General features: G+C 35.0%; 1 protein-coding gene and 1 long non-coding RNA gene across 2 annotated transcripts in view; one reads left to right on the top strand and one right to left on the bottom strand.

Moving 5' to 3' along the window:
- LOC136043625 (uncharacterized) overlaps nucleotides 1-27477 on the bottom strand; it is a 184080-nt gene that overhangs the window by 10996 nt on the left and 145607 nt on the right. The gene's annotated exons all lie outside the window — the stretch shown is intronic.
- LOC136043647 (isoprenyl transferase-like) lies at nucleotides 20355-21488 on the top strand. Its single transcript, XM_065728544.1, has one exon. It carries the CDS (start codon nucleotides 20355-20357, stop codon nucleotides 21486-21488), a length of 1134 nt encoding a protein of 377 aa, XP_065584616.1.

Raw genomic sequence — 27477 nt, 5'->3', positions numbered from 1 at the left:
GTCCTCTCCTCCTAGTTGGATTCCAATGGGTAAACTGCTGATTGATATAGCTTTTGTTTTAGAGGCATTGATGGGTAATACGATTTATTCGGCTTTCTCTGTGAGTTTTTTCAGGAATTACTGAAGCTGACCTTGTTAATCCTGACCTCGTTAATTCCTCTGCTAAATAGAAATTCTGCTTTCGTGTCTGGAAGTAGCTTGGTATGCCTCGGCAAAGTTTGCTGAATGAAATTTGTCTGAAAAGAAAACGAAGTAATGCCAAAGTGCTTAAGCAACAGCAGGCTAAATCAGTAGCTGAATTATCAAGTAAAGCCAAAAGTGATCCTTACTTCGCATGGAAAGTGCTTGTTCTTTCCTGATTGAGTATCTGACCTTACTCTTTCAAATTATATTATGTTTTGGTATAGTTCCTGATTTATTGAGTACTGGAGTAATAGCACCGGTATTAAAAAGGAAAATTCCCCGAGCCAACGTTCTTCTTTTAGGACAACTACGGTGTCGATGATTTTGTGTAATTTTTTTAGTTATTTATTATTGACAAGATATCTCATAACTGTTATACATCCGACAACCAGTTTGGATTCAAAAATGGAGTAGGCCGTGGCCATACTCACCATTTAATTGCAAATTCGTTACATTTGTATTACATTTTGCTGGGTTGAACATATCTAGAGCTCATATTAAGTGTCTGAAGAGCGTCATTACCGCCCAAGCGTCATTCCTAGGGCAAGAGAACTAAGGTAGACAGTCAGAGAACTAAAATAGTCATAGAGCATATAGTTTTTCAAGTGTTTAGTTAGATGGCATGGGTAAACGATGGGAGCAAGTATGACTCACTTATTCAATTTTCAATTGAATTCAATCATATATATTTAAAAAAAACACATAATTACATGTACATAATCTGCAGGAGACCACAAAAGTACTTGACTAGGGCAGAAATTGAACTAAAGAAATATTAAACAATCAACAAACAGAAACAACGAATCGACTGGATTTATCAGAAAAAGAGAGATTAAAAGGGGGATGACGAAGAGAAAGAAAGGAAAAATACTGAAAAGAGGACGACCGCACGATATTCAAATCCAAACAATATTTCTGAAATGACCCTTCACTGCTCGCTTGAAGGTAATAAGTTTATTTGAGTTCTGGATTTTCAGGGGGATTAAATTCCAAATAGCCGGTACAAAAAATCTAATTAAAAAAGAAGCTCTATTTGTTGACGGTGTCTCGTGGACAATGTCATATGAATTCTGCTTTTTATAAGTATGCAAATTTTGATTTAAAGTGAATAAATTTTCAAATGATGATGGAAGGAGGTTGTTAAATATTTGAAACAAAAAGTTGCAATCTGAAAATCCCTAGTCTTTGATACATCAAATATTTTAGTAAATTTAAAATGGAAATTAATGTTATCTTAATGCTGAAGAGGTCATATAATTTCAATGGCCTTATTTTGGATGATCAGGATTCTCTTATAACATGAGATGGAGTTGCCTGGCCATATAGAGCATCCATAAGACCAATGGGGATGAAAAATAGAGTGATCAATCATTTTCAGGATTTTTTATTAGGGAAACAAAAATTAAGACGGCGGATAACTGCAAAGGACCTTGAAAGATTGTTACCAATCAATTTAGCATGTTCGTTCTACGAAATATTCTCATCTGTAATGAATCTAGGATATCTGCTGGTTTTTACTCTATTTATAATATTATTATTTACATTTAAATTGAGGTCTGTTTGGACTGATCCGATTCTAAAAAATAAAATATAAGTTGTTTTACTATAATTTAGTGTTGAATAATATGAATCAGCCCACAATATACATTCAGTCAGAGCAATTTCCATTTTTTTAAATAACGAAGGTAGATTTTCACATGCAACAAAAAGAAGTGTTTCATCTGCAAATATTATGATATTAGCTTCAGATAAATAATATTTGAAATGGTGGCACATCGTTCACCAATGGAAACAATTCGACAAGAAAGTAACGTGGATGCCGGGCAGGAAAAAATAAAAGGAGAAGGCATACAGGGTGTGCTATTTCGGTACTAGTGACAAGCCGTGACTATTAGCCTTCGCCAAAACAAGTGTTTGAGCGAAACCTGGTGAAAATCAAGATATCCAGAACATCTAAAATACCGAGTTTGAAAAGATTTGACGAAGCCCCCGTGTGCCCCATCCAGGACGGCCCGCCTGTTTTTAAGCCCGAACGTCCTTTAGCTGAACGTAAGTTGCCAAATATACTTGTGTTTACACACAAGTATATTTGGCAACTTACGTTCAGCTAAAGGACGTTCGGGCTTAAGAACACTTGAAGTTATTGCTAGGCCGAACAACGCCTCAATAATAATAATAATAATAAGCGAATGTTGGGACACTTCTGACAAATCGGCGCGCATCAAAGGTTGCGCAAGCTACTTTAATACGCGTCACTATCGCGGCTTGAATGATCGAGGAGGAGGCGTTGGACTTTATGTTCGTAATGACCTACCCTCAAAGCTGTTAAGTGAGCATATTGACTCCGGCCACGAAATATTATGGACCGAATGCAAAGCTGCACGTTTATCAAAAAGATTTTCATGTTTAATTGTTGTTTCTGTCTATTATCCTAAAAGCGCTAAAAACAGGAAAGATTTGATTGAACACATTCAGTTTTTCGTAGACAAAATGCACCGCAAGCATGTCTCATGCCCCATCCAGGACGGCCCGCCTGTTTTAAGCCCGAACGTCCTTTAGCTGAACGTAAGTTGCCAAATATACTTGTGTTTACACACAAGTATATTTGGCAACTCACGTTCAGCTAAAGCACGTTCGGGCTTAAGAACACTTGAAGTTATTGCTAGGCAGAACAACGCCTCAATAATAATAATAATAAGCGAAGGTTGGGACACTTCTGACAAATCGGCGCGCATCAAAGGTTGCGCAAGCTACTTTAATACGCGTCACTATTGTGGCTTGAATGATCGAGGAGGAGGCGTTGGACTTTATGTTCGTAATGACCTACCCTCAAAGCTGTTAAGTGAGCATATTGACTCCGGCCACGAAATATTATGGACCGAATGCAAAGCTGCACGTTTATCAAAAAAATTTTCATGTTTAATTGTTGCTTCTGTCTATTATCCTAAAAGCGCTAAAAACAGGAAAGATTTGATTGAACACATTCAGTTTTTCGTAGACAAAATGCACCGCAAGCATGTCTCTCCTGGCCTTGTTATTGTCAGAGACTTTAATCAAACTAATAGGCAAAGGGTTTCAAATATTTTTTTGATTTGCGACAAGTCGTTACAATAAAACCCATCAAAGTGGCAGCACAATTGACTTGATTTTTACAAACTTGACAGACTTTTATTACGCACCGAGCTCTCTAGGACCGCTTCTGAATTCTGATAATTTTATCATCTTGTGGGAAGCTAATTCGGCAATTCCGAAGCCACAACGAGTCAAATATACAGTGCGACCACTTAGTGAGGATTCGATATCTACATTTGGTCGCTGGATCGGTAATTATCAATTTGAGGACATTTGCTCTGAACAGGATATTAATATCAAAGTCAATAAGCTGAATACTCTGCTTCAGGAGCAGTTTCATACTTGTTTCCCCGTAAAAGTCATTACTGTGAGTGATACTAATTAACCGTGGATAACCAATGATCGAAAGAATTTAATAAAAACCCATTGTCGCCTTCATATCGCGAGTGATACCGTTGCTTCAGCCAAGTTGCGTAATCATATTGTCAAACTGGACAAGCGCGCCAAGAGGTAGTATGAAAGGGATGAAATTAAACCCTTACTCACGCTAGACCCCCACAAATGGCATTCCTCAGTAAAAAGATTTACCGGTAAGACAACATTCAGAGATCTAAGGCTGCTCAAAGAGGACGGTACCTTGACCTCAGCTAATGAAGTCAATTCTTTTTTTGCTGACATTTTTACCACATTTCCATCAATCATAAAATCAGAAATTGATACTATCATTGCTGATGCAGAGATTGATGACGCATGTGAAATCTCTGAATTCACTGTTTATATGGAACTCCTAAGACTAAAAGCGAACTGTCCGTCCTACCCAGGTGAGCTTCCAGTAAAGCTGCTACGCGAATTCGCCATTTGTCTTGCTAAGCCACTCTCTTCTATAATGAACCTATGTTTCCGTCAGGAAGTATTCCCTAGTGCTTGGAAAAGAGCATATGTCCGCGTTATTCCAAAAGTAAGGTGTCCAAAATCTTGTGATTAACTCCGGCCTATATCATAACTCCGAACCTTTCTAAAGTGGCAGAAACGTTTATTTACCACAAACTTATGTCACAGGTCTCTGCGCATCTAGACCCGTATCAGTATGGATGCTTTAGAAGCAGCAGCACAACTGTTTATTTAGTACGGATGTACCATCTCATTGTCGAGTGCCTCGACCGAGGAAGTGCTAAAGTCGACCTTTTCCTCTTAGACTACCGAAAGGCTTTTGATTTTATTTGCAATTCCGTTGCTATCTCAAATCTACGCACCATGGGCACACACGTCCAATTCTCCTTTTAGTGATCAATTTTTTACAATCCTGCTATCAGTGCGCTTACAGTCTTTTCACAGGAGATGCTGACTCTAAAAGTCGAGCTTAGCAACGGAAGGTACTAAGCTCGCTAGTCTACTGTTTTTGGCAGTGATAAATTTATTCCTTTCCGGCTATGAAGAAAGATTTCAGTATGTAGACGACTTGTCAGTCCTACTGAAGTATATTGTTGAGAAGTCTGAAGCTGTTCCCCAATACTGTAACGAAATAATCAACAACTTTAAAGATGAATGTACTGCGAACAGCCTCCAAATCAACGAAGGAAACACTAAAATCCTTCGCTTGATTCCCCTGAAGAGACTTTGTGTGCCCTCCTTATCCTAATGAATTGTCGGCAGTAGTGCTTGGTGTCAAGTTTAGCATCGACTGCTCTTTCAACCTTCATGTCAATACAATTACCAAAAAGGCAAATAGTGTGATGCGGACCCTAAACTAATGCTTCGATTTGGTTTCTCAGTGGCTCAACTAAGGATAGTCTATTTGACTTACCTCTGACCAATTGTAGAGTATGCACGTCCCTTATGGGGCCCACAAGTCAATATTACTATTTATCTAAGTGACCAGCTTGAGTCAATACAAAAAAAGAGCAGTCAAAGTAATATTATGCGATGCTTTTACTGAATATAAGTTAGCATTATCCACTTTATAAATTCCTTCTCTTCAAGAGCGTCGTCTCAGTTTGATCCTTGAATTTGGCCAATATCTTCTCAGCAAATCGATACTACCACCAGTTTTAGTGAAACATCGAAGTACTATATCGAAGAACATTGACAGATTAGCAGCACCTCCTTCACGCACAAATCGTTTTTCCAACTCATTCATCCCTTTCTTTGTATCAAATTATAACAATTGTTGATTTAATGATTTTTTCGTCGTTTGATTTAATCCTTTTTTGTAAGCACAAGAAACATTTAGTCTTATGACCAAGAGAAATTGTGCTAATAAAACCTGTTCTAAAACCGATTCTTAAATCATTCACCCAATCAATCAATTTCAGAATAGCAAGGTCCGTAAAAAGTCCTTTGCGAAAGCCAAACAGGGTATCACATAGAAGATTCTGACCCAGGAGGTATTCATACATTCTTTTATGGACTACTTTCTCATAAATCTTCAAAAAAGGTAAAATAGAAATGGGTCAGTAATTACTCGGGTCATTTTTTGACTTTCCTTTGTTAAGGGGTAGCGCTCGGGCTAATTTAGGTCTTTCTGGAAAAGTTCTCTCTTCGAGTGATACATTAATCAGTTGAGTCAAAATAGGAATAACAATTGTGTTGTTGTTTTAACAACTTTTAACGATACTTCATCTACTCCAAAGGATTGTGATTTCATTCTCATAATTATTTCATTAATTTCACTTTCATCACAATTTTTAAAAAGGAATTCAGAAGTAACATGACGAGGTTTAAGTTTGGGGACTGGTGGAATTTTTGATTTTTTAACTGGTTCGTGGCACAGCTTAGAACCTTCCTCTGAGAAATAGTTGCATAAATTTTCCGTAATTTCTTTTGAATCATTAACAATTTTCCACTGAAATTCTTCATTTTAAGCTGGTTCTTTTCCTTTTTATGTCCCAGTGTCTCATTGACTTTAATCCAGGCCCACTTCATGTTTCCTTCTATCACGTAATAAGCTCTTTCAGAGCTCTTCTTAATTTTATTCAACCGATTTCTGTACTCTTTGAAAGTAAGGAGTTTCTCATTCATGGGGTCTTTTAAATAATCTTCATACAATCTATTCTTCATTTTTACAGAAACAAGGATACCAGTCGTCATTCATACTTTCCGAAGGTTATTTTTTTTTCTTTTTAACTTTCTTTAGGGGGCAACATTTATCAAACTCAGCTAAAAATATATCCATAAACAAATTATAAGCCTTTTCTGCACAATTCCCTTTGAAAACTTCTGAAAAATCAACATGTTCCAGATTTAGAGACAGAATTTTCAAACTATTTTCGGATAAGTCTCGATGTCTAAACTCATCTTTTGGTGGTCTGCTCTTTAAACAATCAATTATACTCATCAACATAAGGTGGTTTTATCCATCATTAACAAGTACATCGGCCGTACAACCATTCAATAACTGCCCATCAACAAATATATTATCTATTAAAGTTACCGAAGAATGCATTATTCTCGTTGGAATTGTTACTAAAGGGTACAAGTAAGACAGCAACATTGTATTAAGGAAATCAACACGATCATCTGGATTTAATAGATCAATATTGAACTCTCCCATTAACACTTCCTTTTTCTTCTCTTTTGCAACTTGCGACAGAAGACTTTCAAATACATCTAAAAAAGAATTCTTCGAAAATGATGGTACTTTATATATTATTCTAAACAGTAGCTTTCCTGACCATGACGACCTTATTTCAATAAACAATATTTCGAGCTTACCTTCCAGCCAGAGTGAAAAGCAATATCTTACTTCATAATCCACATCACTTCTTATTAAATAGTCTAGTCCTCCTCTCTGCATAGAAAAGTGGCCTTTATATTCAACCTTATACCCTGGAGCAGAAAAATTCATTACATTCAGGTTCTCATCGCTTCAAAACGTTTCACATAGGCCTACAAACAATGGTTGCGATTTGAGACACTCCATTACCCACAGCAAAGAACATTTAGCCGGTTAGAATCCTTGGCAGTTCCAAAAAAGTAACGAGTTTACTTTACATTCATCCTATTTAGTAAGATCTTCAAGTTCAACGTATGAACTATCTTTAGGGTACTATTTTAATCCAGCTTTAAATCCTGACTGACCAAACGAAACATATGAAAACACATCATCAATAACTAATCTATTTTCCTCATAATTTTTCAATCAATCACGAGACCTTGAAATGACCTAACCGTAAAAAGAAATTAATAAACAGTACAAGCAGACAAAAAAGAATAAAAATGAAAGGGTATCGCAAGCAAAAAACTTTTGAAAGAACAAAGAGTGGGAGCATGGCACTGCACAAATTGACATGAGAAAAGCAGAAATTAAGCTGATTATCCTTCAACGATAAGATCATTTACACTTCGTATTTTCCTGCTATTCGGACCCTGTTTGACAAAATCATTCCATTGATTGACCATACGTTCTTAGAACCACGTTTGTTTTGAGCCAAATCAAGCAAGTGTTTGCGCTTTCTCGTTAAGTACTCCGACACAAATACACCAGTTTTTGTTAGTTTCAATTTTGCCATGAACACCGTTTTTGTAGCATCCAGATTACGAAACACAACACAAACGGGAGACACCTTAGAACTGTTGAAGACTGGATTGGATAGATTCTGGAACCGACGACCGTTCAGGATGTGCGAATTTGCAATATCCAGTAGTCCCATTTTTTCCCAATAACTTATTTCACTGACATCTCACCACTGGCTCCTTGTGCTTGTTTTAGACCACTAAAAATAAGCGTATCCATTTGTGTTTTCTGGTCCGTTTATCATCAAGTTTTAGTTCAATCACTTCGATTCTGTCTTCCAGAGATGCAATTTTTTTTCAGCCCAGATAATATTTTTTCAAAAGCACTGATCTTTGCTGAGTATTCAACCAAGATTGAATCATGGATTTTAAAAACAATATCTTGTTAAACTGATGATGCTAGCCCTGTAGAAGGTACCGTGCTCAAGTTGTCATGAACCCTTTGTTCAATTTCATTTTTCAAACTGCTTTGCAGATTTTCAAGTTCTTTTTGAGCATTGTCCACAGCGGAGGCAAGAGAAGCCCAATCCAAGTTTAACTTTTCTAAGTAAATATCCGGAAAAGTGGTAACTTCGCTGAAAGGATTTGCTACTCCAATGGTTTTTATCTCCACAGCTTCATCAAATTTTTCTTGGTATGGTTCAAGCTGAGATTCTTGAACCGTTAATACCTCATGTGTGCCGTAACAGAAAACAGCGCAGTGTGATCCGTTTTTTCTTTGAACAGTATCCAAAAATTTGAACCGGCCATTTTGGATATTCTTTGAATTTTGAAAATGCTAGTGCTCTAACTTCGAATCCTCCAGGCAAATCGGATAATTGGAAAAATATTACCTTTTAATTGCCTTTCTTACTTATAGACGTTCCAGTCTTCGTCTGTTTCTCATTAAATTTATCCAGAAAAGTATCCAAAAAAGATTTAATTTCTTCGTCACTTAATAATTAGATATTATTATCCTAAAGTCACAAGCAGGTTGAACCAGAGTTCAAAGTTGAAATAGAATCGTTAGGTTGCCTAGAATAAGATGTAAACAAGGCACGCATACCTATGGTCCATGGCAGATTGAACCAGGAATTTTGAATTGACACGAGATCGTTAATCTGCATAGAATGACCAGGACTCGAAACAAACATATAAAGAAGAGGAGAACTAGGGAATTGAGTCTTGGTGGAACTTTGCTGAAGTAAGGATGCTGGAACTGTTTAAAAAAAATTATTTTAGTTTCCGACCCAGTTGCCAAGCTGGTCCACCCTTACAAACATGAATACTGAAATTCAATTATTCAATATCCATTTAACTTGTTTCTTCCCCAGCGTCTGTGTTCCTTCAAGAGGAAATAGGTCATTTATCTGAAAAAAGAAAGAAGAGGGCAGGAAGCCTCACCCTGTAAGACAAATGACCATCCATGTGCCACACTGGTACACCCTTACAAATATAAACACTGAACTTCAACTTTACAATAACCATTTGACTTCTTTCTTCACCATCATCTTTACTCCCTCGAGGGGAAACAGGTCAAATTATAGGAAAACTGTTGAAAATTTAATAATGAAATGGAAAACAGGTTATTTATTTGAAAAAAAGAAGAAATGAAACAGGAAGACAGGCCATTTTTCTGACAAAAAGAAAGAAAAGGGGCAGGAAAGCCCACATCTCACCCTGTAAGATAAATCACCACCCAAGTGCCAAGCTAGACCACCCTCACAAACATAAATACTAAACTTCAACTTAACAATATCCGTTTGACTTCTTTCTTCACCAGTGTCTAAGCTACTACTTCCAGAGCTTTCCGTGGATCTGTCGCCATCCACACGTCTCAATTCCAGAAAAACCATGGCCTAGACTGTATTTTTATCTACATGAGGTTTTGAAAACTGAAGTCCACAGAATTAGCAGCAAATAATCGTGGTTAGTATGATTAAATAGAAAAACAAGTTTTTTTAAATGTAAGTAAGGAGCAACATTAAAACTTAAAACGAACAGAAATTACTCCGTATATGACAGGGGCTTTTCTTCCTCAACGCCCCGCTCTTTACGCTAAAGTTTGACTCTTTCTCTTAACTCTACTTTTTAAAACAGTAAGAAACACTAGCGTAAAGAGCGGGGCGTTGAGGAGGAAAAGCCCCTGTCAGATACGGAATAATTTCTGTTCGTTTTAAGTTTTAATGTTGCTCCTTACTTTCATTTAAAAAAAACTTGTTTTTTTTCTATCTAATTTGTGGACGTTTTTGAATTAATGCATGTTTTGATATTGGCTCTCCACACATAAATAATTGAAACAAAATTTGCATATTAATTAATTGCAATTATCGGAAGACTTAGAGAAAAAAGGAGTGAAGGAGGAGGCCAAGTTCCCCTCCAATTTTTTGATTACTTAAAAAGGCATGTAGAACTTTTAATTTTTTACCATAGTTTTCATTGGTAAAAATTATACGTAACTTACGAATTAACATACGTAACGAACTTCTATATTCGTATGTTTTTATTGTGTATATGAGGCGGTTTAACCCTCTTCGATACCTTGCTCTTTACACTAAAGCTTAAATGTCCCATTTAAGCATTAGTGACTTTGAGCTTCAAGCTTTAAAACTTAAATCACACTCTGAATCACAAAGGCCATAGAATAGATAGTTGAAATTACTAGAAATACTTTAGCGTAAAGAGTGAGGTATAACGAGGAGGTAAACCCCTCATGTGCGTGATAATTTTTGTTCGTTTTAAGTTTTAATGCTGCTCCTTATTTTCAGTCGAAAAAACTTTTCATATCTATTTTTTCATTGTTTTTTCAAATAATGCTAGAAAATCCCGCGCCCCTTCATTGAAATTCTCCTCCCCCATGAAAAGCTCCTCCATTGAAATATCCTCCCACGTAACACTCCCCCTCAACTCTCCCCCCTAAACAAAAAAAAATCCCCCTGAAAACGTCTGTACACTTCCCAGTAACCATTACTACATGTAAACTCAGGTCAAAGTTTGTAACTTGCAGCTCCTCCCACAAGGACTGTGGGGGAGTAAGTCGTCCCTAAAGACATAGATATTAGGTTTTTCGAATATGGTGAATAAAATGGCTATCTCAGAATTTTGATCTGGTGACTTTTGGGAAAAAATGAGTGTGGGAGGGGGCCTAGGAGCTCTCCAATTCTTTTGTTCACTCAAAAAGGGCACTAGAACTTTTCATTTCCGTTAGAATGAGCCCTCTTGCAACATTCTAGGACCAATCAGTCGATACGATCACCCCTGGGAAAAGAAAAACAACAAGTAAACACGCATCCGTGATTTGTCTTCTGGCAAAAAATGCGAAACTCCACATGTTTGTAGATAGGAGCTTGAAAACTCTACAATAAGGTTCTCTGATACGCTGAATCTGATGGTGTGATTTTCCTTAAGATTGTATGACTTTTAGGGGGTGTTTTCCCCTATTTTCTAAATTGAGGCAAATTTTCTCAGGCTCTTAACTTTCGATGGGTATAACTGATGTTGATGAAACTTATATATTTAAAATCAACATTAAAATGCAATTCTTTTGATGTAACTATTGATATCAAAATTCCATTGTTTAGAGTTTCGGTTACTATTGAGCCGGGTTACTCCTTACTTACAGTTCGTTACCACGAACTGTTTGATTAAATAAAATTTTGTCACTCACACGAATTTACGGTTGAGAGAAGTGTAGAATCAGGTTCTAGCACACTCGATGATGTCAGTCATCAAGAAAAATTGGTAGAACTAGCCTCTCAATCTCTGACGGAGGAAACAACACCACATCAAACAGTTTGTGGTAACGAACTATAGTAAGGAGCGACCTGGCTCAATAGTAGACGAAACTCTAAAAAACGGAATTTTGATACTAAAAGATACATCAAAGAATTGGATTTTTATGCCAATTTTAAATATATAAGTTTCATCAAATTTAGTCTTTCTCATCAAAAGTTAAGAGCCTGAGAAAATTTGCCTTATTTTGGAAAATAGGGGGAAACACCCCCTAAAGTCATAGGATATTAACGATAATCACACCATCGAATGCAGCATATCAGAGAACCCTATAGAAAAAATTTCAAGGTCCAATCTACAAAAATGTGGAATTTCGTATTTTTTGCCAGAAGACAGATCACGGGTGCGTGTTTATTTGTTTGTTTGTTTTTTTGTGTTTGTTTTTCCTACCCCACAGTCCCTGGGAAAGGGGCTGCAAGTTAAAAACTTTTATCAATGTCTACATACAGTAATGGTTATTGGAAAGTATACAGACGTTTTCACGGGAATTTTTTTGATTTGGGTGTGGGGTTGAGGCGAGGGGGCTATGTGGGAGGATCTTTTTTTTGAGGAATATTTCATGGGGGAAGAAAAATTCAATGAAAAGGGCGCAGGACTATCTAGCATTACTATTAAAAAAAACAATGAAAATATAAACATGAAAAAGCCTTTTCAATTGAAAGTAAAGAGTAGCATTAAAACTTAAAACGAACACAGATTATTACACATATGAGGAGTTCTAAAAATATTTTAGCATAAAGAGCGAGGTATTTAGGAGGAGATAAATACTTTGCTCTTTATGCTAAAGTATTTTTATTAATTTCAACTATTTATTCTACGGGCTTTCTGATTCAGGGGTCATTCTTAAAGAATCGGGACAAAACTTAAGATTTAGTGTGAAGAGCGAGGTATTAACGAGGGGACAAACCCCCTCATATATATAATTCAAAATATAAGAATATAAAAGTTTGTTACGTAAGTTAATTCTTAAGTTTCGTATATTTTTTACTAATAAAACGTTCGTTAAAAATTAAAAGTTCTGGTTGCCTTTTTAAGTAACCAAAAAATTGGAGGGCAACTAGGCCTCCTTCCCCACCCCTTATTTCTAAAAATCATTTGGTCAAAACTAAGAGAAAGCCATTTAGCCAAAAAAAAGAATTAGTCAAGTGAAAGAAAAACAGATTAGAAAAAAAGTCAAGTGAAGAACAGTCTTTGATGCCTACTGAAGATGAAATTTGAATACATAACTCAAGGAATAAAGTTCAGGAAAATTAAAGGGCAAGTTAAAATGCAAAAAACAATTGTCGATTTGTCGATTTCTAATGAAGAGTTCAAACCGTTAATAGGGTCACTGGACAAAGGTTTGGGTGAAACATAAAGTGACTGGGGAGAGTGTCTCCCAAGGACTCCAAAAATTTGGCAAGGACTCCACAAGAGTCACAACTGGCCAACCAGTTGTCTGTTGAGCAAACTTTCCCATCTCACAGATATGACTTAACTGACTGGTCTATCCAGGATTTCTAAGGGGGGATTGAATTTTGGTAAATACGAAAATTTCTAGTGCTAACTTCTATTCAACACTGCAATATGGAAATAGCAGGAATTTCATAAATAGTTGGAGAGGAATCCACGAAGTGGCGGGACCATTCGAAATTTTCCACTAAATGTTCTACCACAAAGGTGCGTCCTGTGCTGGCGCAGTGGGTTTGACCTTAGCTTGGTAATACCGGACCCAGAGATCGAATCATGCTGCAATAATGCACTGCAGGGCTGACGCAGGGACATGAGTAGTCAAGAAGCGTCGTTAATCTGATACAATACAATATACCACAAAGGTGCAACCTAATAGTTCTAGATTATCTATAAGGTTTCACAATAATCTGTGGTTTTACATAATAATATTGTAAAATGGAGCGCAGAAACTTTTTTCTTCTTGGTGAAGAAATACATTCGCTTGAATTTTTATTTTTTATTTTCTTTTTTGGAATAGAGAAATGTCCTTCTTCTAATAACTGGTGGAGTAGCCCTATCCAAGAAAATACCAAACGTCTGTTAAGAAATGTTTTTCGTGGAATTCTTATTGAGTATAATTCTTATTGAGGTTTCACAATAATCTGTAGTTTTACATAATAATATTGCCCGATGGAGCGTCGAAACTTTTTTCTTCTTGGTGAGGAAAAGCATTCTCTTGAATTTTTTTCTTTTTATTTTCTTTTTTGGGATAGAGAAATGTCCTTCTTCTAATAACTGGTGAAATAGCCCTATCCAAGAAAATATGAAACGTCTGTTAAGAAATGTTTTTCGTGGAATTCTTATTTAATGTTCAGAAAATTGAAGGACATCAAAAGAATCATATTTGTATTCACAAATTCATATTCATCAAAACCTTCAACTTGCCCAAATGGAGAGACAAGCTTGACTACTGGCAAGACATATAAACAAAATTTAACAATCCTCATTGATACAGAATAAACAAAAAATGAACCACTATTTCATCAATAAAAAAAAAACAAAAAAAAATAGTGTCTTTAATTAGGGTATTTCAGGTGGAGTAAGTGGAGTGAGGCCAAAATCAAATATAAAATAAAAAAATTTTACCAACCGTTCTTACAAGCAGATTCCATTATATAACTTTTTAATCGTCTCTTGAAAGATTCTTTTGGTAACTCAACAAATTTATTTAATGAGCATTCGTTGGCTTTTGTTGGGATTAAATAAAAAAAAAACTAGTTTTTTTAACTGAAAGTAAGGAGCGACATTAAAACTGAAAACGAACAGAAATTACTCCGTATATGAAATGGGTTGTCCCCTCCGCAGTCCTTCACTCTTTACGCTAAAGTTTGACACTTTGCCACAATTCTACTTTTTAAAACAATTAAAAACTTTAGCGTAAAGAGCGTGGGACTGCGGAGGGGACAACCCATTTCATATACGGAGTAATTTCTGTTCGTTTTCAGTTTTAATGTCGCTCCTTACTTTCAGTTAAAAAAACTAGTTTTTTTTTATTTAATTTCTGAACGTTTTTGAATTAATGCATGTTTGATTTTGGCTCTCCGCACATAAATTATTGAAATGAAATTAGTATATTAATTTTTTTTTGGCTAAATGGCTTTCTCTTAGTTTTGATCAGACGATTTTGAGAAATAAGGGGTGAGGAAGGAGGCCTAGGTGCCCTCCAATTTTTCGGTTACTTAAAAAGGCCACTAGAACTTTTAATATTCAACGAACGTTTTTATTAGTAAAAAATATACCTCGCTCTTTACACTAAATCGTAAGTTTTGTCCCAATTCTTTAAGAATGACCCCTGAATCAAAAAGGCCGTAGAATAAATAGTTGAAATCACTAAAAATATTTTTGCATAGAGAGCGAGGTATTTATCTCCTCCTAAATACCTCGCTCTTTATGCTAAAGTATTTTTAAATCCCCTCATATGCGTAATAATCTCTGTTCGTTTTAAATTTCAATGCTATTCCTTACTTTCATTTGAAAAAACGTTTTCATGTTTATTTTTTCATTGTTTTTTTATAGTAATGCTAGAAAATCCTGCGCCCTTTTCATTGAATTTTTCTTCCCCCCTGACATATTCCTCAAAGGAAAGATCCTCCCGCAAAGCCCTCTCCCATCAACCCCACCCCCCAAACCAAAAAATCCCCATGAAAACGTCTGTACACTTCCCAATAACCATTACTATATGTAAACATTGGTCAAAGTTTGTAACTTGCAGCCCCTCCCTCAGGGATTGTGGGGGAGTAAGTCATTCCCAAAGACATAGTTATTATGGTTTTCGACTATGCTGAACAAAATGGCTATCTTAAAATTTTAATCTGTTGACTTTTGGAAAAAAATGAGCATGGGAGGGGGCCTATTTGCCCTCCAATTTTTTTGGTCACTTAAAAAGGACACTAGAACTTTTCATTTCCGTTAGAATGAGCCCTCTTGCGACATTCTAGGACCACTTGGTCGATAAGATGCCCCCTGGGAAAAAAAACAAAAAAAACAAACAAATAAACACGCACCCGTGATTTGTCTTCTAGCAAGAAATTCAAAATTCCACATTTTTTAGATAGGAGCTTGAAATTTTTGCAATATAGTTCTCTGATATACCGAATGCGATAGTGTGATTTTCGTTAAGACTCTATGACTTTTAGGGGATGTTTCCCCCTTTTTTCCAAAATAGGACAAATTTTCTCAGGCTCGTAACTTTTGATGACAAAGACTAAATTAATTGGAACTTATAATCAGCGTAAAAATTCGATTCTTTTGATGTATCTTTTAGCATCAAAATTCCGTTTTTTTAGAATTTCGTTTACTATTGAGCCGGGTCGCCCCTTACTACAGTTCCTTACCACGAACTGTTTGAAAAGAAAATAATTCGGTATTTCGGGGCTTCTGACATTATTACTCCTTTGCGGAAGTTAGGCTCAAAATTGAAAAAGGATTATATTTTTTCTCTGGGCCCCTTCCACCTCTTAGTTCGTTTATTTTCCCGTTAGTTTTCACCTGTTTTCGCTTTATAGTTGTGTTATCTCTTAGCAGTTCTTTCGTTAGTTGAGTTATGGTTGTGGTATATATGTTTTATCGCTCGTATAGTTGTGTTATTTTCAAATTATACTCCATAATAGAGAGGCTCCGAACACCCAGCATTGTATGTTAAGCTCTTAATTTGACGTTTTTTTCTAACGTGACCATATTCGTCCTGCGCCCTTTTCATTGAATTTTTTCCCCCATGGCATATTTCTCCAAGGAAAGATCCTCCCACATAGCCCCCTCCCTCAACCCTACCCCCAAAACCAAAAAAAATCCCCCTGAAAACGTCTGTACACTTCCCAATAACCATTATTATATGTAAACACTGGTTCAAGTTTGAAACTTGCAACCCCTCCCCCAGGGACTGTGGGGGAGTAAGTCATCCCCAAAAACATAGTTATTATGAATTTTGACTATGCTAAACAAAATGGCTATCTCAAAACTTTGATCCGTTGACTTTGGGAAAAAAATGAGCATGGGAGGGGGCCTAGATGCCCTCCAATTTTTTTGGTCACTTAAAAAGGGCACTAGAACTTTTCACTTCCGTTAGAATGAGCCCTCTTGCGACATTCTAGGACCACTTGGTCGATACGATGACCCCTGGGAAAAAAACAAACAAATAAACACGCACCCGTGATTTGTCTTCTGGCAAAAAATGCAAAATTCCATATTTTTGTAGATAGGAGCTTGAAACTTCTACAGTAGGGTTCTCTGATACGCTGAATCTGATGGTGTCATTTTCGTTAAGATCCTACGATTTTTAGGGGGTGTTTCCTCCTATTTTCCTAAATAAGGCAAATTTTCTCAGGCTCGTAACTTTTGATGGATGAGACTAAACTTGATAAAACTTATATATTTAAAATCAGCATTAAAATGCGATTCTTTTGATGTAGCTATTGATATCAAAATTCAATTTTTTAGAGTTTTGGTTCCTATTGAGCCGGATCGCTCCTTACTACAGTTCGTTACCACGAACTGTTTGATCATATACCGGAGGTTGAAACGGGATCATCCATTTTTCACCAGAGGTAGTTTATTCGGGTTAAAACATCTAGTTATCAGTGAATTTTGATGTTTGGACAGTAAATTCTGGTCAAAAAAGAAATTATGTACATGTTGAATCCTAAATAAATAAATAAACTTTTTTTTTAACTGAAAGTAAGGAGCGGCATTAAAACTTAAAACGAACAGAAATTACTCCGTATATGAAATGGGTTGTCCCCTCCACAATCCCTCGCTCTTTACGCTAAAGTTTTTTATTGTTTTAAAAAGTAGAATTATGGCAAAGAGTCAAACTTAGCGTAAAGAGCGAGGGATTGGGGAGGGGACAACCCATTTCATATACGCAATAATTTCTGTTCGTTTTAAGTTTTAATATCGCTCCTTACTTTCAGTTAAAAAAAACTATTTTTTTTATTTAATTTCTGAACGTTTTTGAATTAATGCATGTTTGATTTTGGCTATCCGTACATAAATTATTAAAAGCAAATTTGCATATTAATTCTTTTTTTAGCTAAATGGCTTTCTCTTATTTTTGATCAGACGATTTTGAGACGAAAAACTCTGAAAACGTCGGTAATCCTAATAACCTATATACCATTACTTCCTAATAACCATTACTGTATGTAAACATTGGTGAAAGATTGTAACTTGCAGCCCCTCCCCCAGGGACTGTGGGGGAGTAAGTCATCCCCAAAGACGTAGTTATTATGGTTTTCGACTATGCGGAACAAAATGGCTATCTCAAATTTTGATCTTATGACTTTGGAAAAAATTAGCGTGGGAGGGGGCCTAGGTGCCCTCCACCTTTTTGGTCACTTAAAAAGGGCACTAGAACTTTTAATTTCCGTTAGAATGAGCCCTCTTGCAACACTCTATGACCACTTGGTTGATACGATGGGGAAAAAAAAACAAAAAAAACAAACAAACAAATAAACACGCACCCGTGATCTGTCTTCGCGCAAAAAATACGAAATTCCACATTTTTGTAGATTGAACCTTGACATTTTTTCTATAAGGTTCTCTGATACGCTGAATGCAATGGTGTGATTTTATGTTTCCCCTTATTTTCTAAAATAAGGCAAATTTTCTCAGGCTCGTAACTTTTGATAAGACTAAATTTGATGAAACTTATATATTTAAATGAGCATAAAAATCCGAGTCTTTTGATTAAACTTTCAGCATTGAAGTTCCGTTTTTTAGAGTTTCGTTTACTATTAAGCCGGGTCGCTCCTTACTACAGTTCTTTACTACGAACTGTTTGAAAACCAACTAGATAATAGCAGATGAGATTTCTGTGTAAGAGTCATTATGTCTAGAAACAGGTAAGCAGTACGTGTTTCAGAGTGGATATCTGTACTCCTCGGGTGTTGTAAAAACTTATCTAGAGTTCGAATAGCTTTGTTTTGCTGGGTTCGAAGTGGTTTAATATGTGATTTAAAATTCAGCAAAAATATAGCTGAGCAATATTGGAGGTGTTCATCAATTAGGCAAAAATATAGGATTCTTGGAACCTTATATGAGAATAAAATTTTTGTCGGTGGAGCAAACCTATATTTCTTGATAATTTTAGTCTCAACAACGAAATATGTGTTTTAAAATTCAAGGTAGGGTCAAAAACAATACCTAAATATTTTGCTGTATATACTCTTTTGATTTCATGATCATTATCAATGGTAATTTTATTCAGAGAAAAATTTTTCAACTTCTGATTTGATATTCCATAAATAATAAAATCTGTTTTAACAAAATTAGGGACAAGTTTGTTAGTTTGGAACCAATTTGTGATGGATTTTGCAACTTCAATCAGTTTGTCTTTCAGTGCATCTAATGTTGGTGCTTTTAAGCTTGCTGCAGTATCATCCGCAAACATAGTTGTTAATGCATTTTCAGGAGTAGATTTAGGGAGATTATTTATATATATTAAAAATAATAGAGGTCCTAAAATTGAACCTTCCGGCACACTGATATTATTATTCGATGTCTCAGACGAATATACACCATCAACATCCACCACAAACCTTCGATTGTGAAAATATGATTTGATTTATTTTAAAGGTACTCCTCTTATTCCCGTATTTTCAAGTTTTTTAAATAGAATTTCGTGATTTAAAGTTTCGAAAGCCTTCTTAATATAAAAAAAAACAATGTAGCTGCTAAACAATCATCATCTAAAGCGTCATTAATGAAAATGTTCGCTGCGGCGAAGGCACCTTCTGTCGATCTATCTTTTAAAAAACCAAACAGGAACTTCGAAAACGATTTATCTTTTCCAGAAATGATGTAAGTCTATACTTCATTGTTTTTTCAAAAAGTTTAACCAGTGGGGAGAGGAGTGTAATAGGACGGTAATTATTGGGATCTTGAGCCTCACTTTTTTTAAATATAGGGATTATTTTATCCTTTTTCAGAAGATCAGGGAAGACACCATTTTTTATGCTCGTATTTACAACATGTGTAAGAGGTTCACATATTACTCCTGATATTTTTTTAAAAGATTTGTCGACATATCATATACTGATGCCGAATTTCCTCTCTTTAAATAATTAATAGCTTTTTGGTATTCATCAAATGATACTGGTAGCATTTACAATGATTTATCTTCGTTTTGGGGCAAAAATCGTGTACAATCTGATGACTCATCCTAAAGATCTCTAACCAATTCTTCACTAATTTTACTGAAATGCCTAGCAAATAATTCTGCGATATCTTTTTTTTCAGTTGATTCATTAGCGTCATTTCAATTATTAAGAAAAGTCGGTATTGCTTTTGGTTTATTTTTATTTAATTTATCACGCAAGATTTCCCACATTTTCTGCTGGGACGCAGCTGAAGATAATTCCTTCTCATAATAATTTCTTTCACTTTCTCTCAAAGCTCTAGTCAGAGTATTTTTGTACAGTTTGAATTTCTGGGTGTTTTCATCAGACGGATAATTGCATTTAATTTTGTATAGTCTATTTTTTTCATTAATACATTTTAACAGTCTCGGCGATATCCATGATTTTTATGGCATTGACTTGGGTGTTTTCCTTTTAACTTTCGTACTTGTAACCTATGATTATGACGTCATTTATCATTTTGTATATGACGACATAGTAAGAAATTTTGACTGATATTTTATCACTTATTATCCCTCATAAATTTTAAAAAATGCAAAAACATTAGCTTAGAATCCTGCTTAAGTAAATATAGTAAAAACATAACTAAAAGTCTTTGCAACAAAGAATCCGAGCCAAGTTTATTTGACGTTTAGTTTTGATTTATGGTTTGAATACAAGAGGAAGTTTATGCCAGTTTATAGAAAAACTATGGATATTTCAAGTAATTTTATGATTTTAATAGGAAGAGGCATTTGGAATGTGATAGCAAAAGCCCGCCAATTTATCAAATCATTCATCAATAACACAGATAGATATATAGCAACTATGAAGCTAGATGCATCTGAAAAGCACATTGAAATAAAATTGCACCGCCACAGACCCAGAAGGGATGCACTACGAGCGATTAAGAAGCATACGAAATCACATGTGTCACACTCTTGGAAATTGCTGGTTCAGCGTTTGATTCGTGAAACAGCACAAAATGTAAAGTTAGATCGCTTTACATCTTCAAGAAACTATGATTTAAACAAGATACCTACCCTGGAAAAAAAACCAAACCATATTGGCATTATTATGGATGGAAATGGCAGATGGGGGAAAGAACAAATAGGCGATAGATCTTACGGACACAAAAATGCCAAAAATGCTGTAGCTGAGGCAATAAAAGGATGTTCAGAGCAAGACATTCCTTATTTAACCCTCTATGCTTTTTCTACTGAAAACTGGGATAGACCAGAAGAAGAAATAAATACGATTTTTGAAGTAATTGATGAAGGTATTACTCAGTATAAAGACCTTTTTACTGCACTTAATATTAAACTATGTGTTGTAGGAGACAAAAAAAAGATACCCAGTTTTTGCGCAAATAAGTTAAGTGAGGTTGAAGACCTTACCCAAAATAATACTAAGCTACAGTTAAATCTTGCCGTTAACTATGGTGGAAAAGAAGAGGCAATAGCTGCTTGTGAGGCTATTGTAAAAGATACTTTGCTTAATTTTGTTGATGAATTTTATAGTAAAGGTTTTAATAATAATTCTCCTTTCGAGAGCCTTAGAAATTTTTTACGAGATTACCGCATCAAAATTACACCAACTACCTATAAACAATACTTGAGTACAGGTCATTTACCCGATGTTGATCTAGTGATACGAACAGGTGGAAAAAAAAGATTAAGTAATTTTCTCCTTTGGCATTGTGCATATTCAGAGCTGTGTTTTAAAGATTTATATTGGCCCGTTTTCAAAAAAAAACATCTAATGGAAGCCTTGGTCTTCTTTCAAGGACAGCAGCGCAATTTTGGTGGCATTTCATTCCCGGTGCCCGACCCTTGTTTTAAATGATTGATTTGTATTGTGGCCTGCTTGAAGTGGAAATTGTTTTAAGATGTCCTGGAAAATCATTTCATTGAAAAAGTGAGAATCTTGTGTCAATTTGGCGAAACAATCAGGGCAATAACTAACAAAAACTCTTTGCTTTAAAACAATCCCATTTGCCAATTAGAAACACCACCTATCAATAAAATAGCTTAACCCTTAGTAGTTATATTTCCATGAGGAGATAATAAAATTTGCTGAGATCTGTCAAATGGAGAGGTCTAGTTTCGGGCTCAATTCTTCAGACCATGAAAATAAGATTAGATGGTGTAAATTGTCTGTTATATGGGATTTGATACGTCTGAGAGTTTGTTCACCTATAGTAAACTGTCCTACATCTTAGTATTGGCACTGGTAGGGGGGCAGGAGGGTATGCCCTTTGGAAATTTAGGACTGTAAAGTAATTATACGGAAACCAATGAAAGAGAGCAAAATAGGAAAAACCCATAGAAAAAATGCGTGTTGCCTCATTATTGGCTGCCTGCAAATAGATTTTGAATCTTAAGAAGAGTCAAAATCTATTTGCCCGGTGACCTGGCTCTGTATCCACAGAAAAATCCCACGCTCTACAGACACATGCTCTGGACTACTCAATTCTGATGAAGATTTACCCTGTAGCATCACCCTTAACATATTTATGCGTAAAATTGAAGCGGTGAAAAGAAAGAAAGACATATAAAGACAATTTTATAGGAATTCTGGCTTTTCACCCAGTGTAAACTCTCCTCTGAAAAGTTCACCCCATGGAAAGTTCCTTCTCCAGGGTAAATTCTTTCCGTGCAAAATTCTCCCAGCAGAAAATTCTTCTTCCCTTCCCACCCGAAAAATGTATGCAAACGTACTTCGCAATGACACATAAAACAATGGCTAAATTTTAAAACTTAAGAACCTTTTCTTAGGAGCTGTAAAGGTCATTTTATCTCCAAAGACACAGTTAAAGGGCTGAACGAAACAGCTGTCTAAAAATTTTCATCAGACGATTTTGGGAAAAATTGGCGTGGGAGGGGCTTAGTTACCCTCCGATTTTTTGGCACTTAATAGGAGCTCTGGAATCTTTAATTTTCGTTAGAATGAGCCCTCTCCCAACATTCTTGGCTCACTGGGTTGATAGGATCACTCTTGGGAACAACAAATAAACTCACATCCATTGTGGAAATCAGACAAATTTTTTCAGGCTCGTATCTTTGGATGGGTAGGATTAAATTTAATGAAACTCATATATTTGAAATCATCATAATAAGCAATTCGTTTGATATATCTATTGGTATCAAAATCTTATTTCTTAGATTTTCAATTACCATTGAGCGGGGCCACTCCTTACTTACAGTTGGTCACAACGAACTGTTTAATTACCCATCAAAATCCAAACAGAGATCACTGAAATAATGATAATTTCTTAAGGGTCACCAAAAGTATTGTTTTCAGAAGACTTTACAGTCTTACGAAATTTCATTAGACAAATAGAAAAGGTTTTTCATCAAAAGTAAGGAGCAAATTTAAAACTTAAAACGATATAAATTACTTTGTCTGTAAGGAGGACTTCCCCCTTCTCTACACTCTTATATTAAAAAACAGGTTTTTAGTACTTTGAAAAATATACTTTTTGAGATGCTAATTTTCTTTAAAAATTTGAAAAAAGTCAAATCTCACAATAAAGAGTAAGGAGTAAAGAAGGAGACAGCCCTTCATATAGAGAATACTCTGTTCAAATAGGTTTTAAATATATTCCTTCCTCGTAGTTGAAAAGCTCTTTTTTATTGCTGATTGTTTTCCAAATCATGTTTTCCAGGCCTTACCAAGATATAATTTGAGGCATCGGTCCCTTAAATCCCTGTTTAATTGCTTTTAATTTATGTTCATAAATAATTGTACATTGATTAGTACCGTTCTAGTCTAAATTCGCAATTTCAATTTAACCCCCCCCCCCCCAAACAGAAGTCCTGAATATGGTCCTGGGGATAACACATTAATTTCTTCCTCCACCCTCCTCTTTTTTTTTCTTATAACTAGTTCTGATTCCATTTGAGAGTTCAATGAGAGTTTCAATGTGTTTGTATTAAATTGAGCCCTTTGACGAATCTCCATACCTCCCAAACTAGTCAAAATATTTGTTTTCTGTCTATAAGAATTTCACTGTGTAAGGTATATTTCTTCTTTTTTTACAATTCCTAACATTTGCGTATGAGGGCTTTAAAAATCTGCAATGGGGTCCTATGATTGGTTAGTAATTCGGTAGGAACAGGGATACTCCAAAGGATGCATTTTGATATCAAAACATCCCAACTCTTAGGGAGCCTTCAGATAAACACGAAGTTAGCTCTAAGGGAGGGACGAAATAAGATCCCCAGGGTTGTATTCAGGACTTTTGTTTGAGGGGTTACTTTATTGTGGGGGGGGGGCATTTCTTCCAAACATGAAACTGATATTGAATACCTCTTGATTTCTGGGAATATTTCTGTTTTACGCTGTTATTATGAGAGTAAAGAGTGACATTAAACTGCATAATGATCATAACTCATTCCATATAGGAGGGTGACTGTCCCATCCTCATCCCCACCTGCAATAACGGTGTCTAATTAAAGATGCGGGATAAGTCAGTATTACCACAGTTTATGTAACATTATATTGTGACATATTCTTTACATTTGAATAGCAACCGTGTTTCAAATTTGAAAGTATTCGAAAAATAAGGTTAGAATTAGTAACTAATCTGTTTTGCATTGTTTAATAAGGAATATCCAGGAAATATGAACAATTATTGGCATCGTTGCGGCTGAAACCATAAATTTATGAAAAATTGCCAAGGATATCAATTGGAAGGGAAATATGACTACTAAAATACGTAAATAGCTTCTCCCTTTGTATCTTTATATAAAAAATGAATTGTATAAGAAATTACCAAAAGTTTTTTTATCTCCAGAAAACATTTCTGGAAGGGGTTAAACTCAATATCGTTTTTGATAGCAATAGAGAAACAGAATTGGTTGGTACCACTTATATATGGGTACAAAATTTTCAAACTGTGAAAAAAGCACGCATATTTAATCTAAATTCATTTCAATTCTCAGCAGACATTTCGTAGAGCATGCTGATGTAAAGATGAATGTTCCACAAGTAGCGCTGGCGTTATCTGAAATACGACTAATGTTAGTCATAATTTTTAGAAAATGTATGCCAATTGTCATTTGGAGCTTGTTAAGAAACATTTAGAAAAGCAAAACTAGCAAGAATTCAGCATGGTATTATACTTAGAGGCTGTTCTACATCTATGGATTAGTATGTGAATCCAAAATATAAGGAATAGGATGTTCTCATTACTTGTTAGGCGTTTGAATTACAAAAATCTGAATTTGTAGCTTATATTAGCTATTATTATCAGGGTTATTAGGCTCTTCAATGCCCTAATAGCACAATGGGAGTTTCAATTAAATACCAGAAATAAAAATTAAAATAAAGGATTCCTGGAACATGATCCCCTTTTTACCGAATTCCATGACCAAACTACAACTACAATTTCTATCGTTCATATAATAAAGGGATAAAGAATTAACATTGAAGGTAGTCAGTGAACGCCGTAATATAACTAAAATTGTTGTTGTTTTAAAGAAGTATGAATAAGATAAGATTTATACGCACAACAATATGGTGGTAGATCATAACAACACTGATAGAATTGAAGTGACAGTAAATGGGTATAAGTATCCACAAGAGGACATGAAATATAATTTCAGTAAGGCTAATAAAGATTATTCTAACGTTTATCAACGATTTTTGTAGTTAGGATATAAACATAAAAATGTTGATAGTGGAGCATATACAATTGTACCATTATAATTATACACTTTATTTTGTTTTGATGTTTCGTAGCATGAATCGAATATTTATCAATGTGGATCAACTGTTGATATAGAAATAAAACATTCTTAGATCAAGTGGATGTTAATCCATGTAGCATTTACTGTGTTATATTTTCAAAAGGAAAAGCAATCATGGAGGTCATGTATAGTAAAATCATATGTTAATATATAAGCTGTTTTGATTTGGAAATTCGTCAGATGGAATTAACAACTAATAAATGGAGAAGCTATTAGGCAGAATGAAAAGGCAAAATAAATATAATCGTACTATTAGGAAAGAAAATGTAGACTTTGGAATGGAATAAACGATTACAGGAATGAAATGTGTTACAACTAAATGTTGAAAGAAACTCGTTATAATTTTTGATTTTAAAGGTGAAATGGTTGATCTATTTATGCCTAAGCATTTTGATTCTAAGGCAGCTGATCTTGAAAATTAATTTTAAAAATCAGATAAAGGTATTAGAATTATCAGATGACTATAGTAGAAGCACAGCTAGTTATATGTTTTGGTATGAAGATAACACCAAATCTGTTGATTTCTTTAAATCAGAAAATGAATTTGAAACCCCTGCTGCAGCAGATGGTAGAACTATTGCAATAAAATAGAATAATACTTTTAATAGTGTTTTATTGAAAAGATTTATGAAAACCAAAGATAGTCACGAGGTTAGTATGTATTTCGTATTATCACGATTATTTGGATTTTGTCAAGATATTAATCGTGTTTCTAGAGGCGATACACGTAAAATGATATTAAAAATGAACAACTTTTCCAACGTTATTATGAAATAAGGAGCTCAAAATTTTAAAGTTGATTTTATGCTTTTATCATGGATGTTACCAGTGATACATCCCAGTTTACCCATATCAACTCAATTAGAAGCCGAATTAACGAAGAAGTTGGAACAATTAAAAGCTGTATTAAGAAAAGGGAGCTCATTTGAAATAAGATGGAAAGCGTGTAAAACCTATAAGATGATAAAGGCTATGATTTTTATGGGCTGTTAAAAGAATAAATAAAGATAAAATAATTTATTTAGATATTGGTATTGAACTATCCGCAAACTATTACATTTTATCGGTAGCACAGGAAAAATGGAATATAATTAGACTCTTATTTCACAAATTAATCAAATTCTTATTTCACAAGACCTGTTACAATCTTAAGGCTAGGATGGGAAATTAAAAAAAATGTCAGAAATTTTAATTTAAAATGGCGTGAATTCAATTGAAGAGGCGGTAAATTGATGGGATGATCTTGGTTGGGACTAGCTCCCGTATTTGCACTGTGAAAAGTATAAAAACAAGACTGAATTTGATTTCCAAAGAACTGTTTTCATGTTGAATATAGGGGTAGAGACGGTTCAAAATGTGCGTTAATTGATATTAAAATAGACTGAAAATGATGGAAATTGAATGGATGTGCTATGTGGCCCAGAAACCCCATTTTCCATACTACTAATATCAATGCTGCACGTTGAAGCAGTAAACATCACCTTATAAAGGTACGTTTCTATTACGTATTGTCCAGTGTATCCAGCTAAGGTAACTTGAAACCTGAGACCATAAGTCGGTAATTTTTTGCCTAATCAGATATTGTAGTGTTGATATAATTACATGATAAGATATACTTTTGGATCCAAAATCACACACACAAAGCTTTACACATGGACAAAAGAATCAGTGCTTCGCTAGTTTGATGAATTTGAAGATTAACAATAAATAATGAACGATAGAAATTTCATTTAAGAAAAATTTTCACAGAGTTTAATTACTTGGCAATTTTTTTTTAACTGATATTCTTCAAAGTTTTGGAAGAAGAAAACTCGTCAAATATTTCGAAGAAATACCCCTTCAAATATTTTTGTTAGAGATCTCTTTCAGATATTTTGGAGGGAGTACCCTTCAAAGACTTAGAAGGGAGAAAACTCATTCAGTTAGTTTGATTATTTTTCATCCACTGCTTGGAGTAAAAGTTGCTTTCAGGACGGAGAAATTTATGTTTTACTCTTTGGGATACAAGTCAGTCTTACTTTTTCTGCAATTTCAGTTCTTTTTATCTTTAACATAATGATTTATTGTAATACAAAATACAC

This window comes from Artemia franciscana, unplaced genomic scaffold (genome assembly GCF_032884065.1).
Source record: "Artemia franciscana unplaced genomic scaffold, ASM3288406v1 Scaffold_772, whole genome shotgun sequence".
Lineage (NCBI taxonomy): Eukaryota > Metazoa > Arthropoda > Branchiopoda > Anostraca > Artemiidae > Artemia > Artemia franciscana.
Note: the sequence above shows the minus strand (reverse complement) of the source record. Positions and strands in the feature narration are given on the sequence as shown.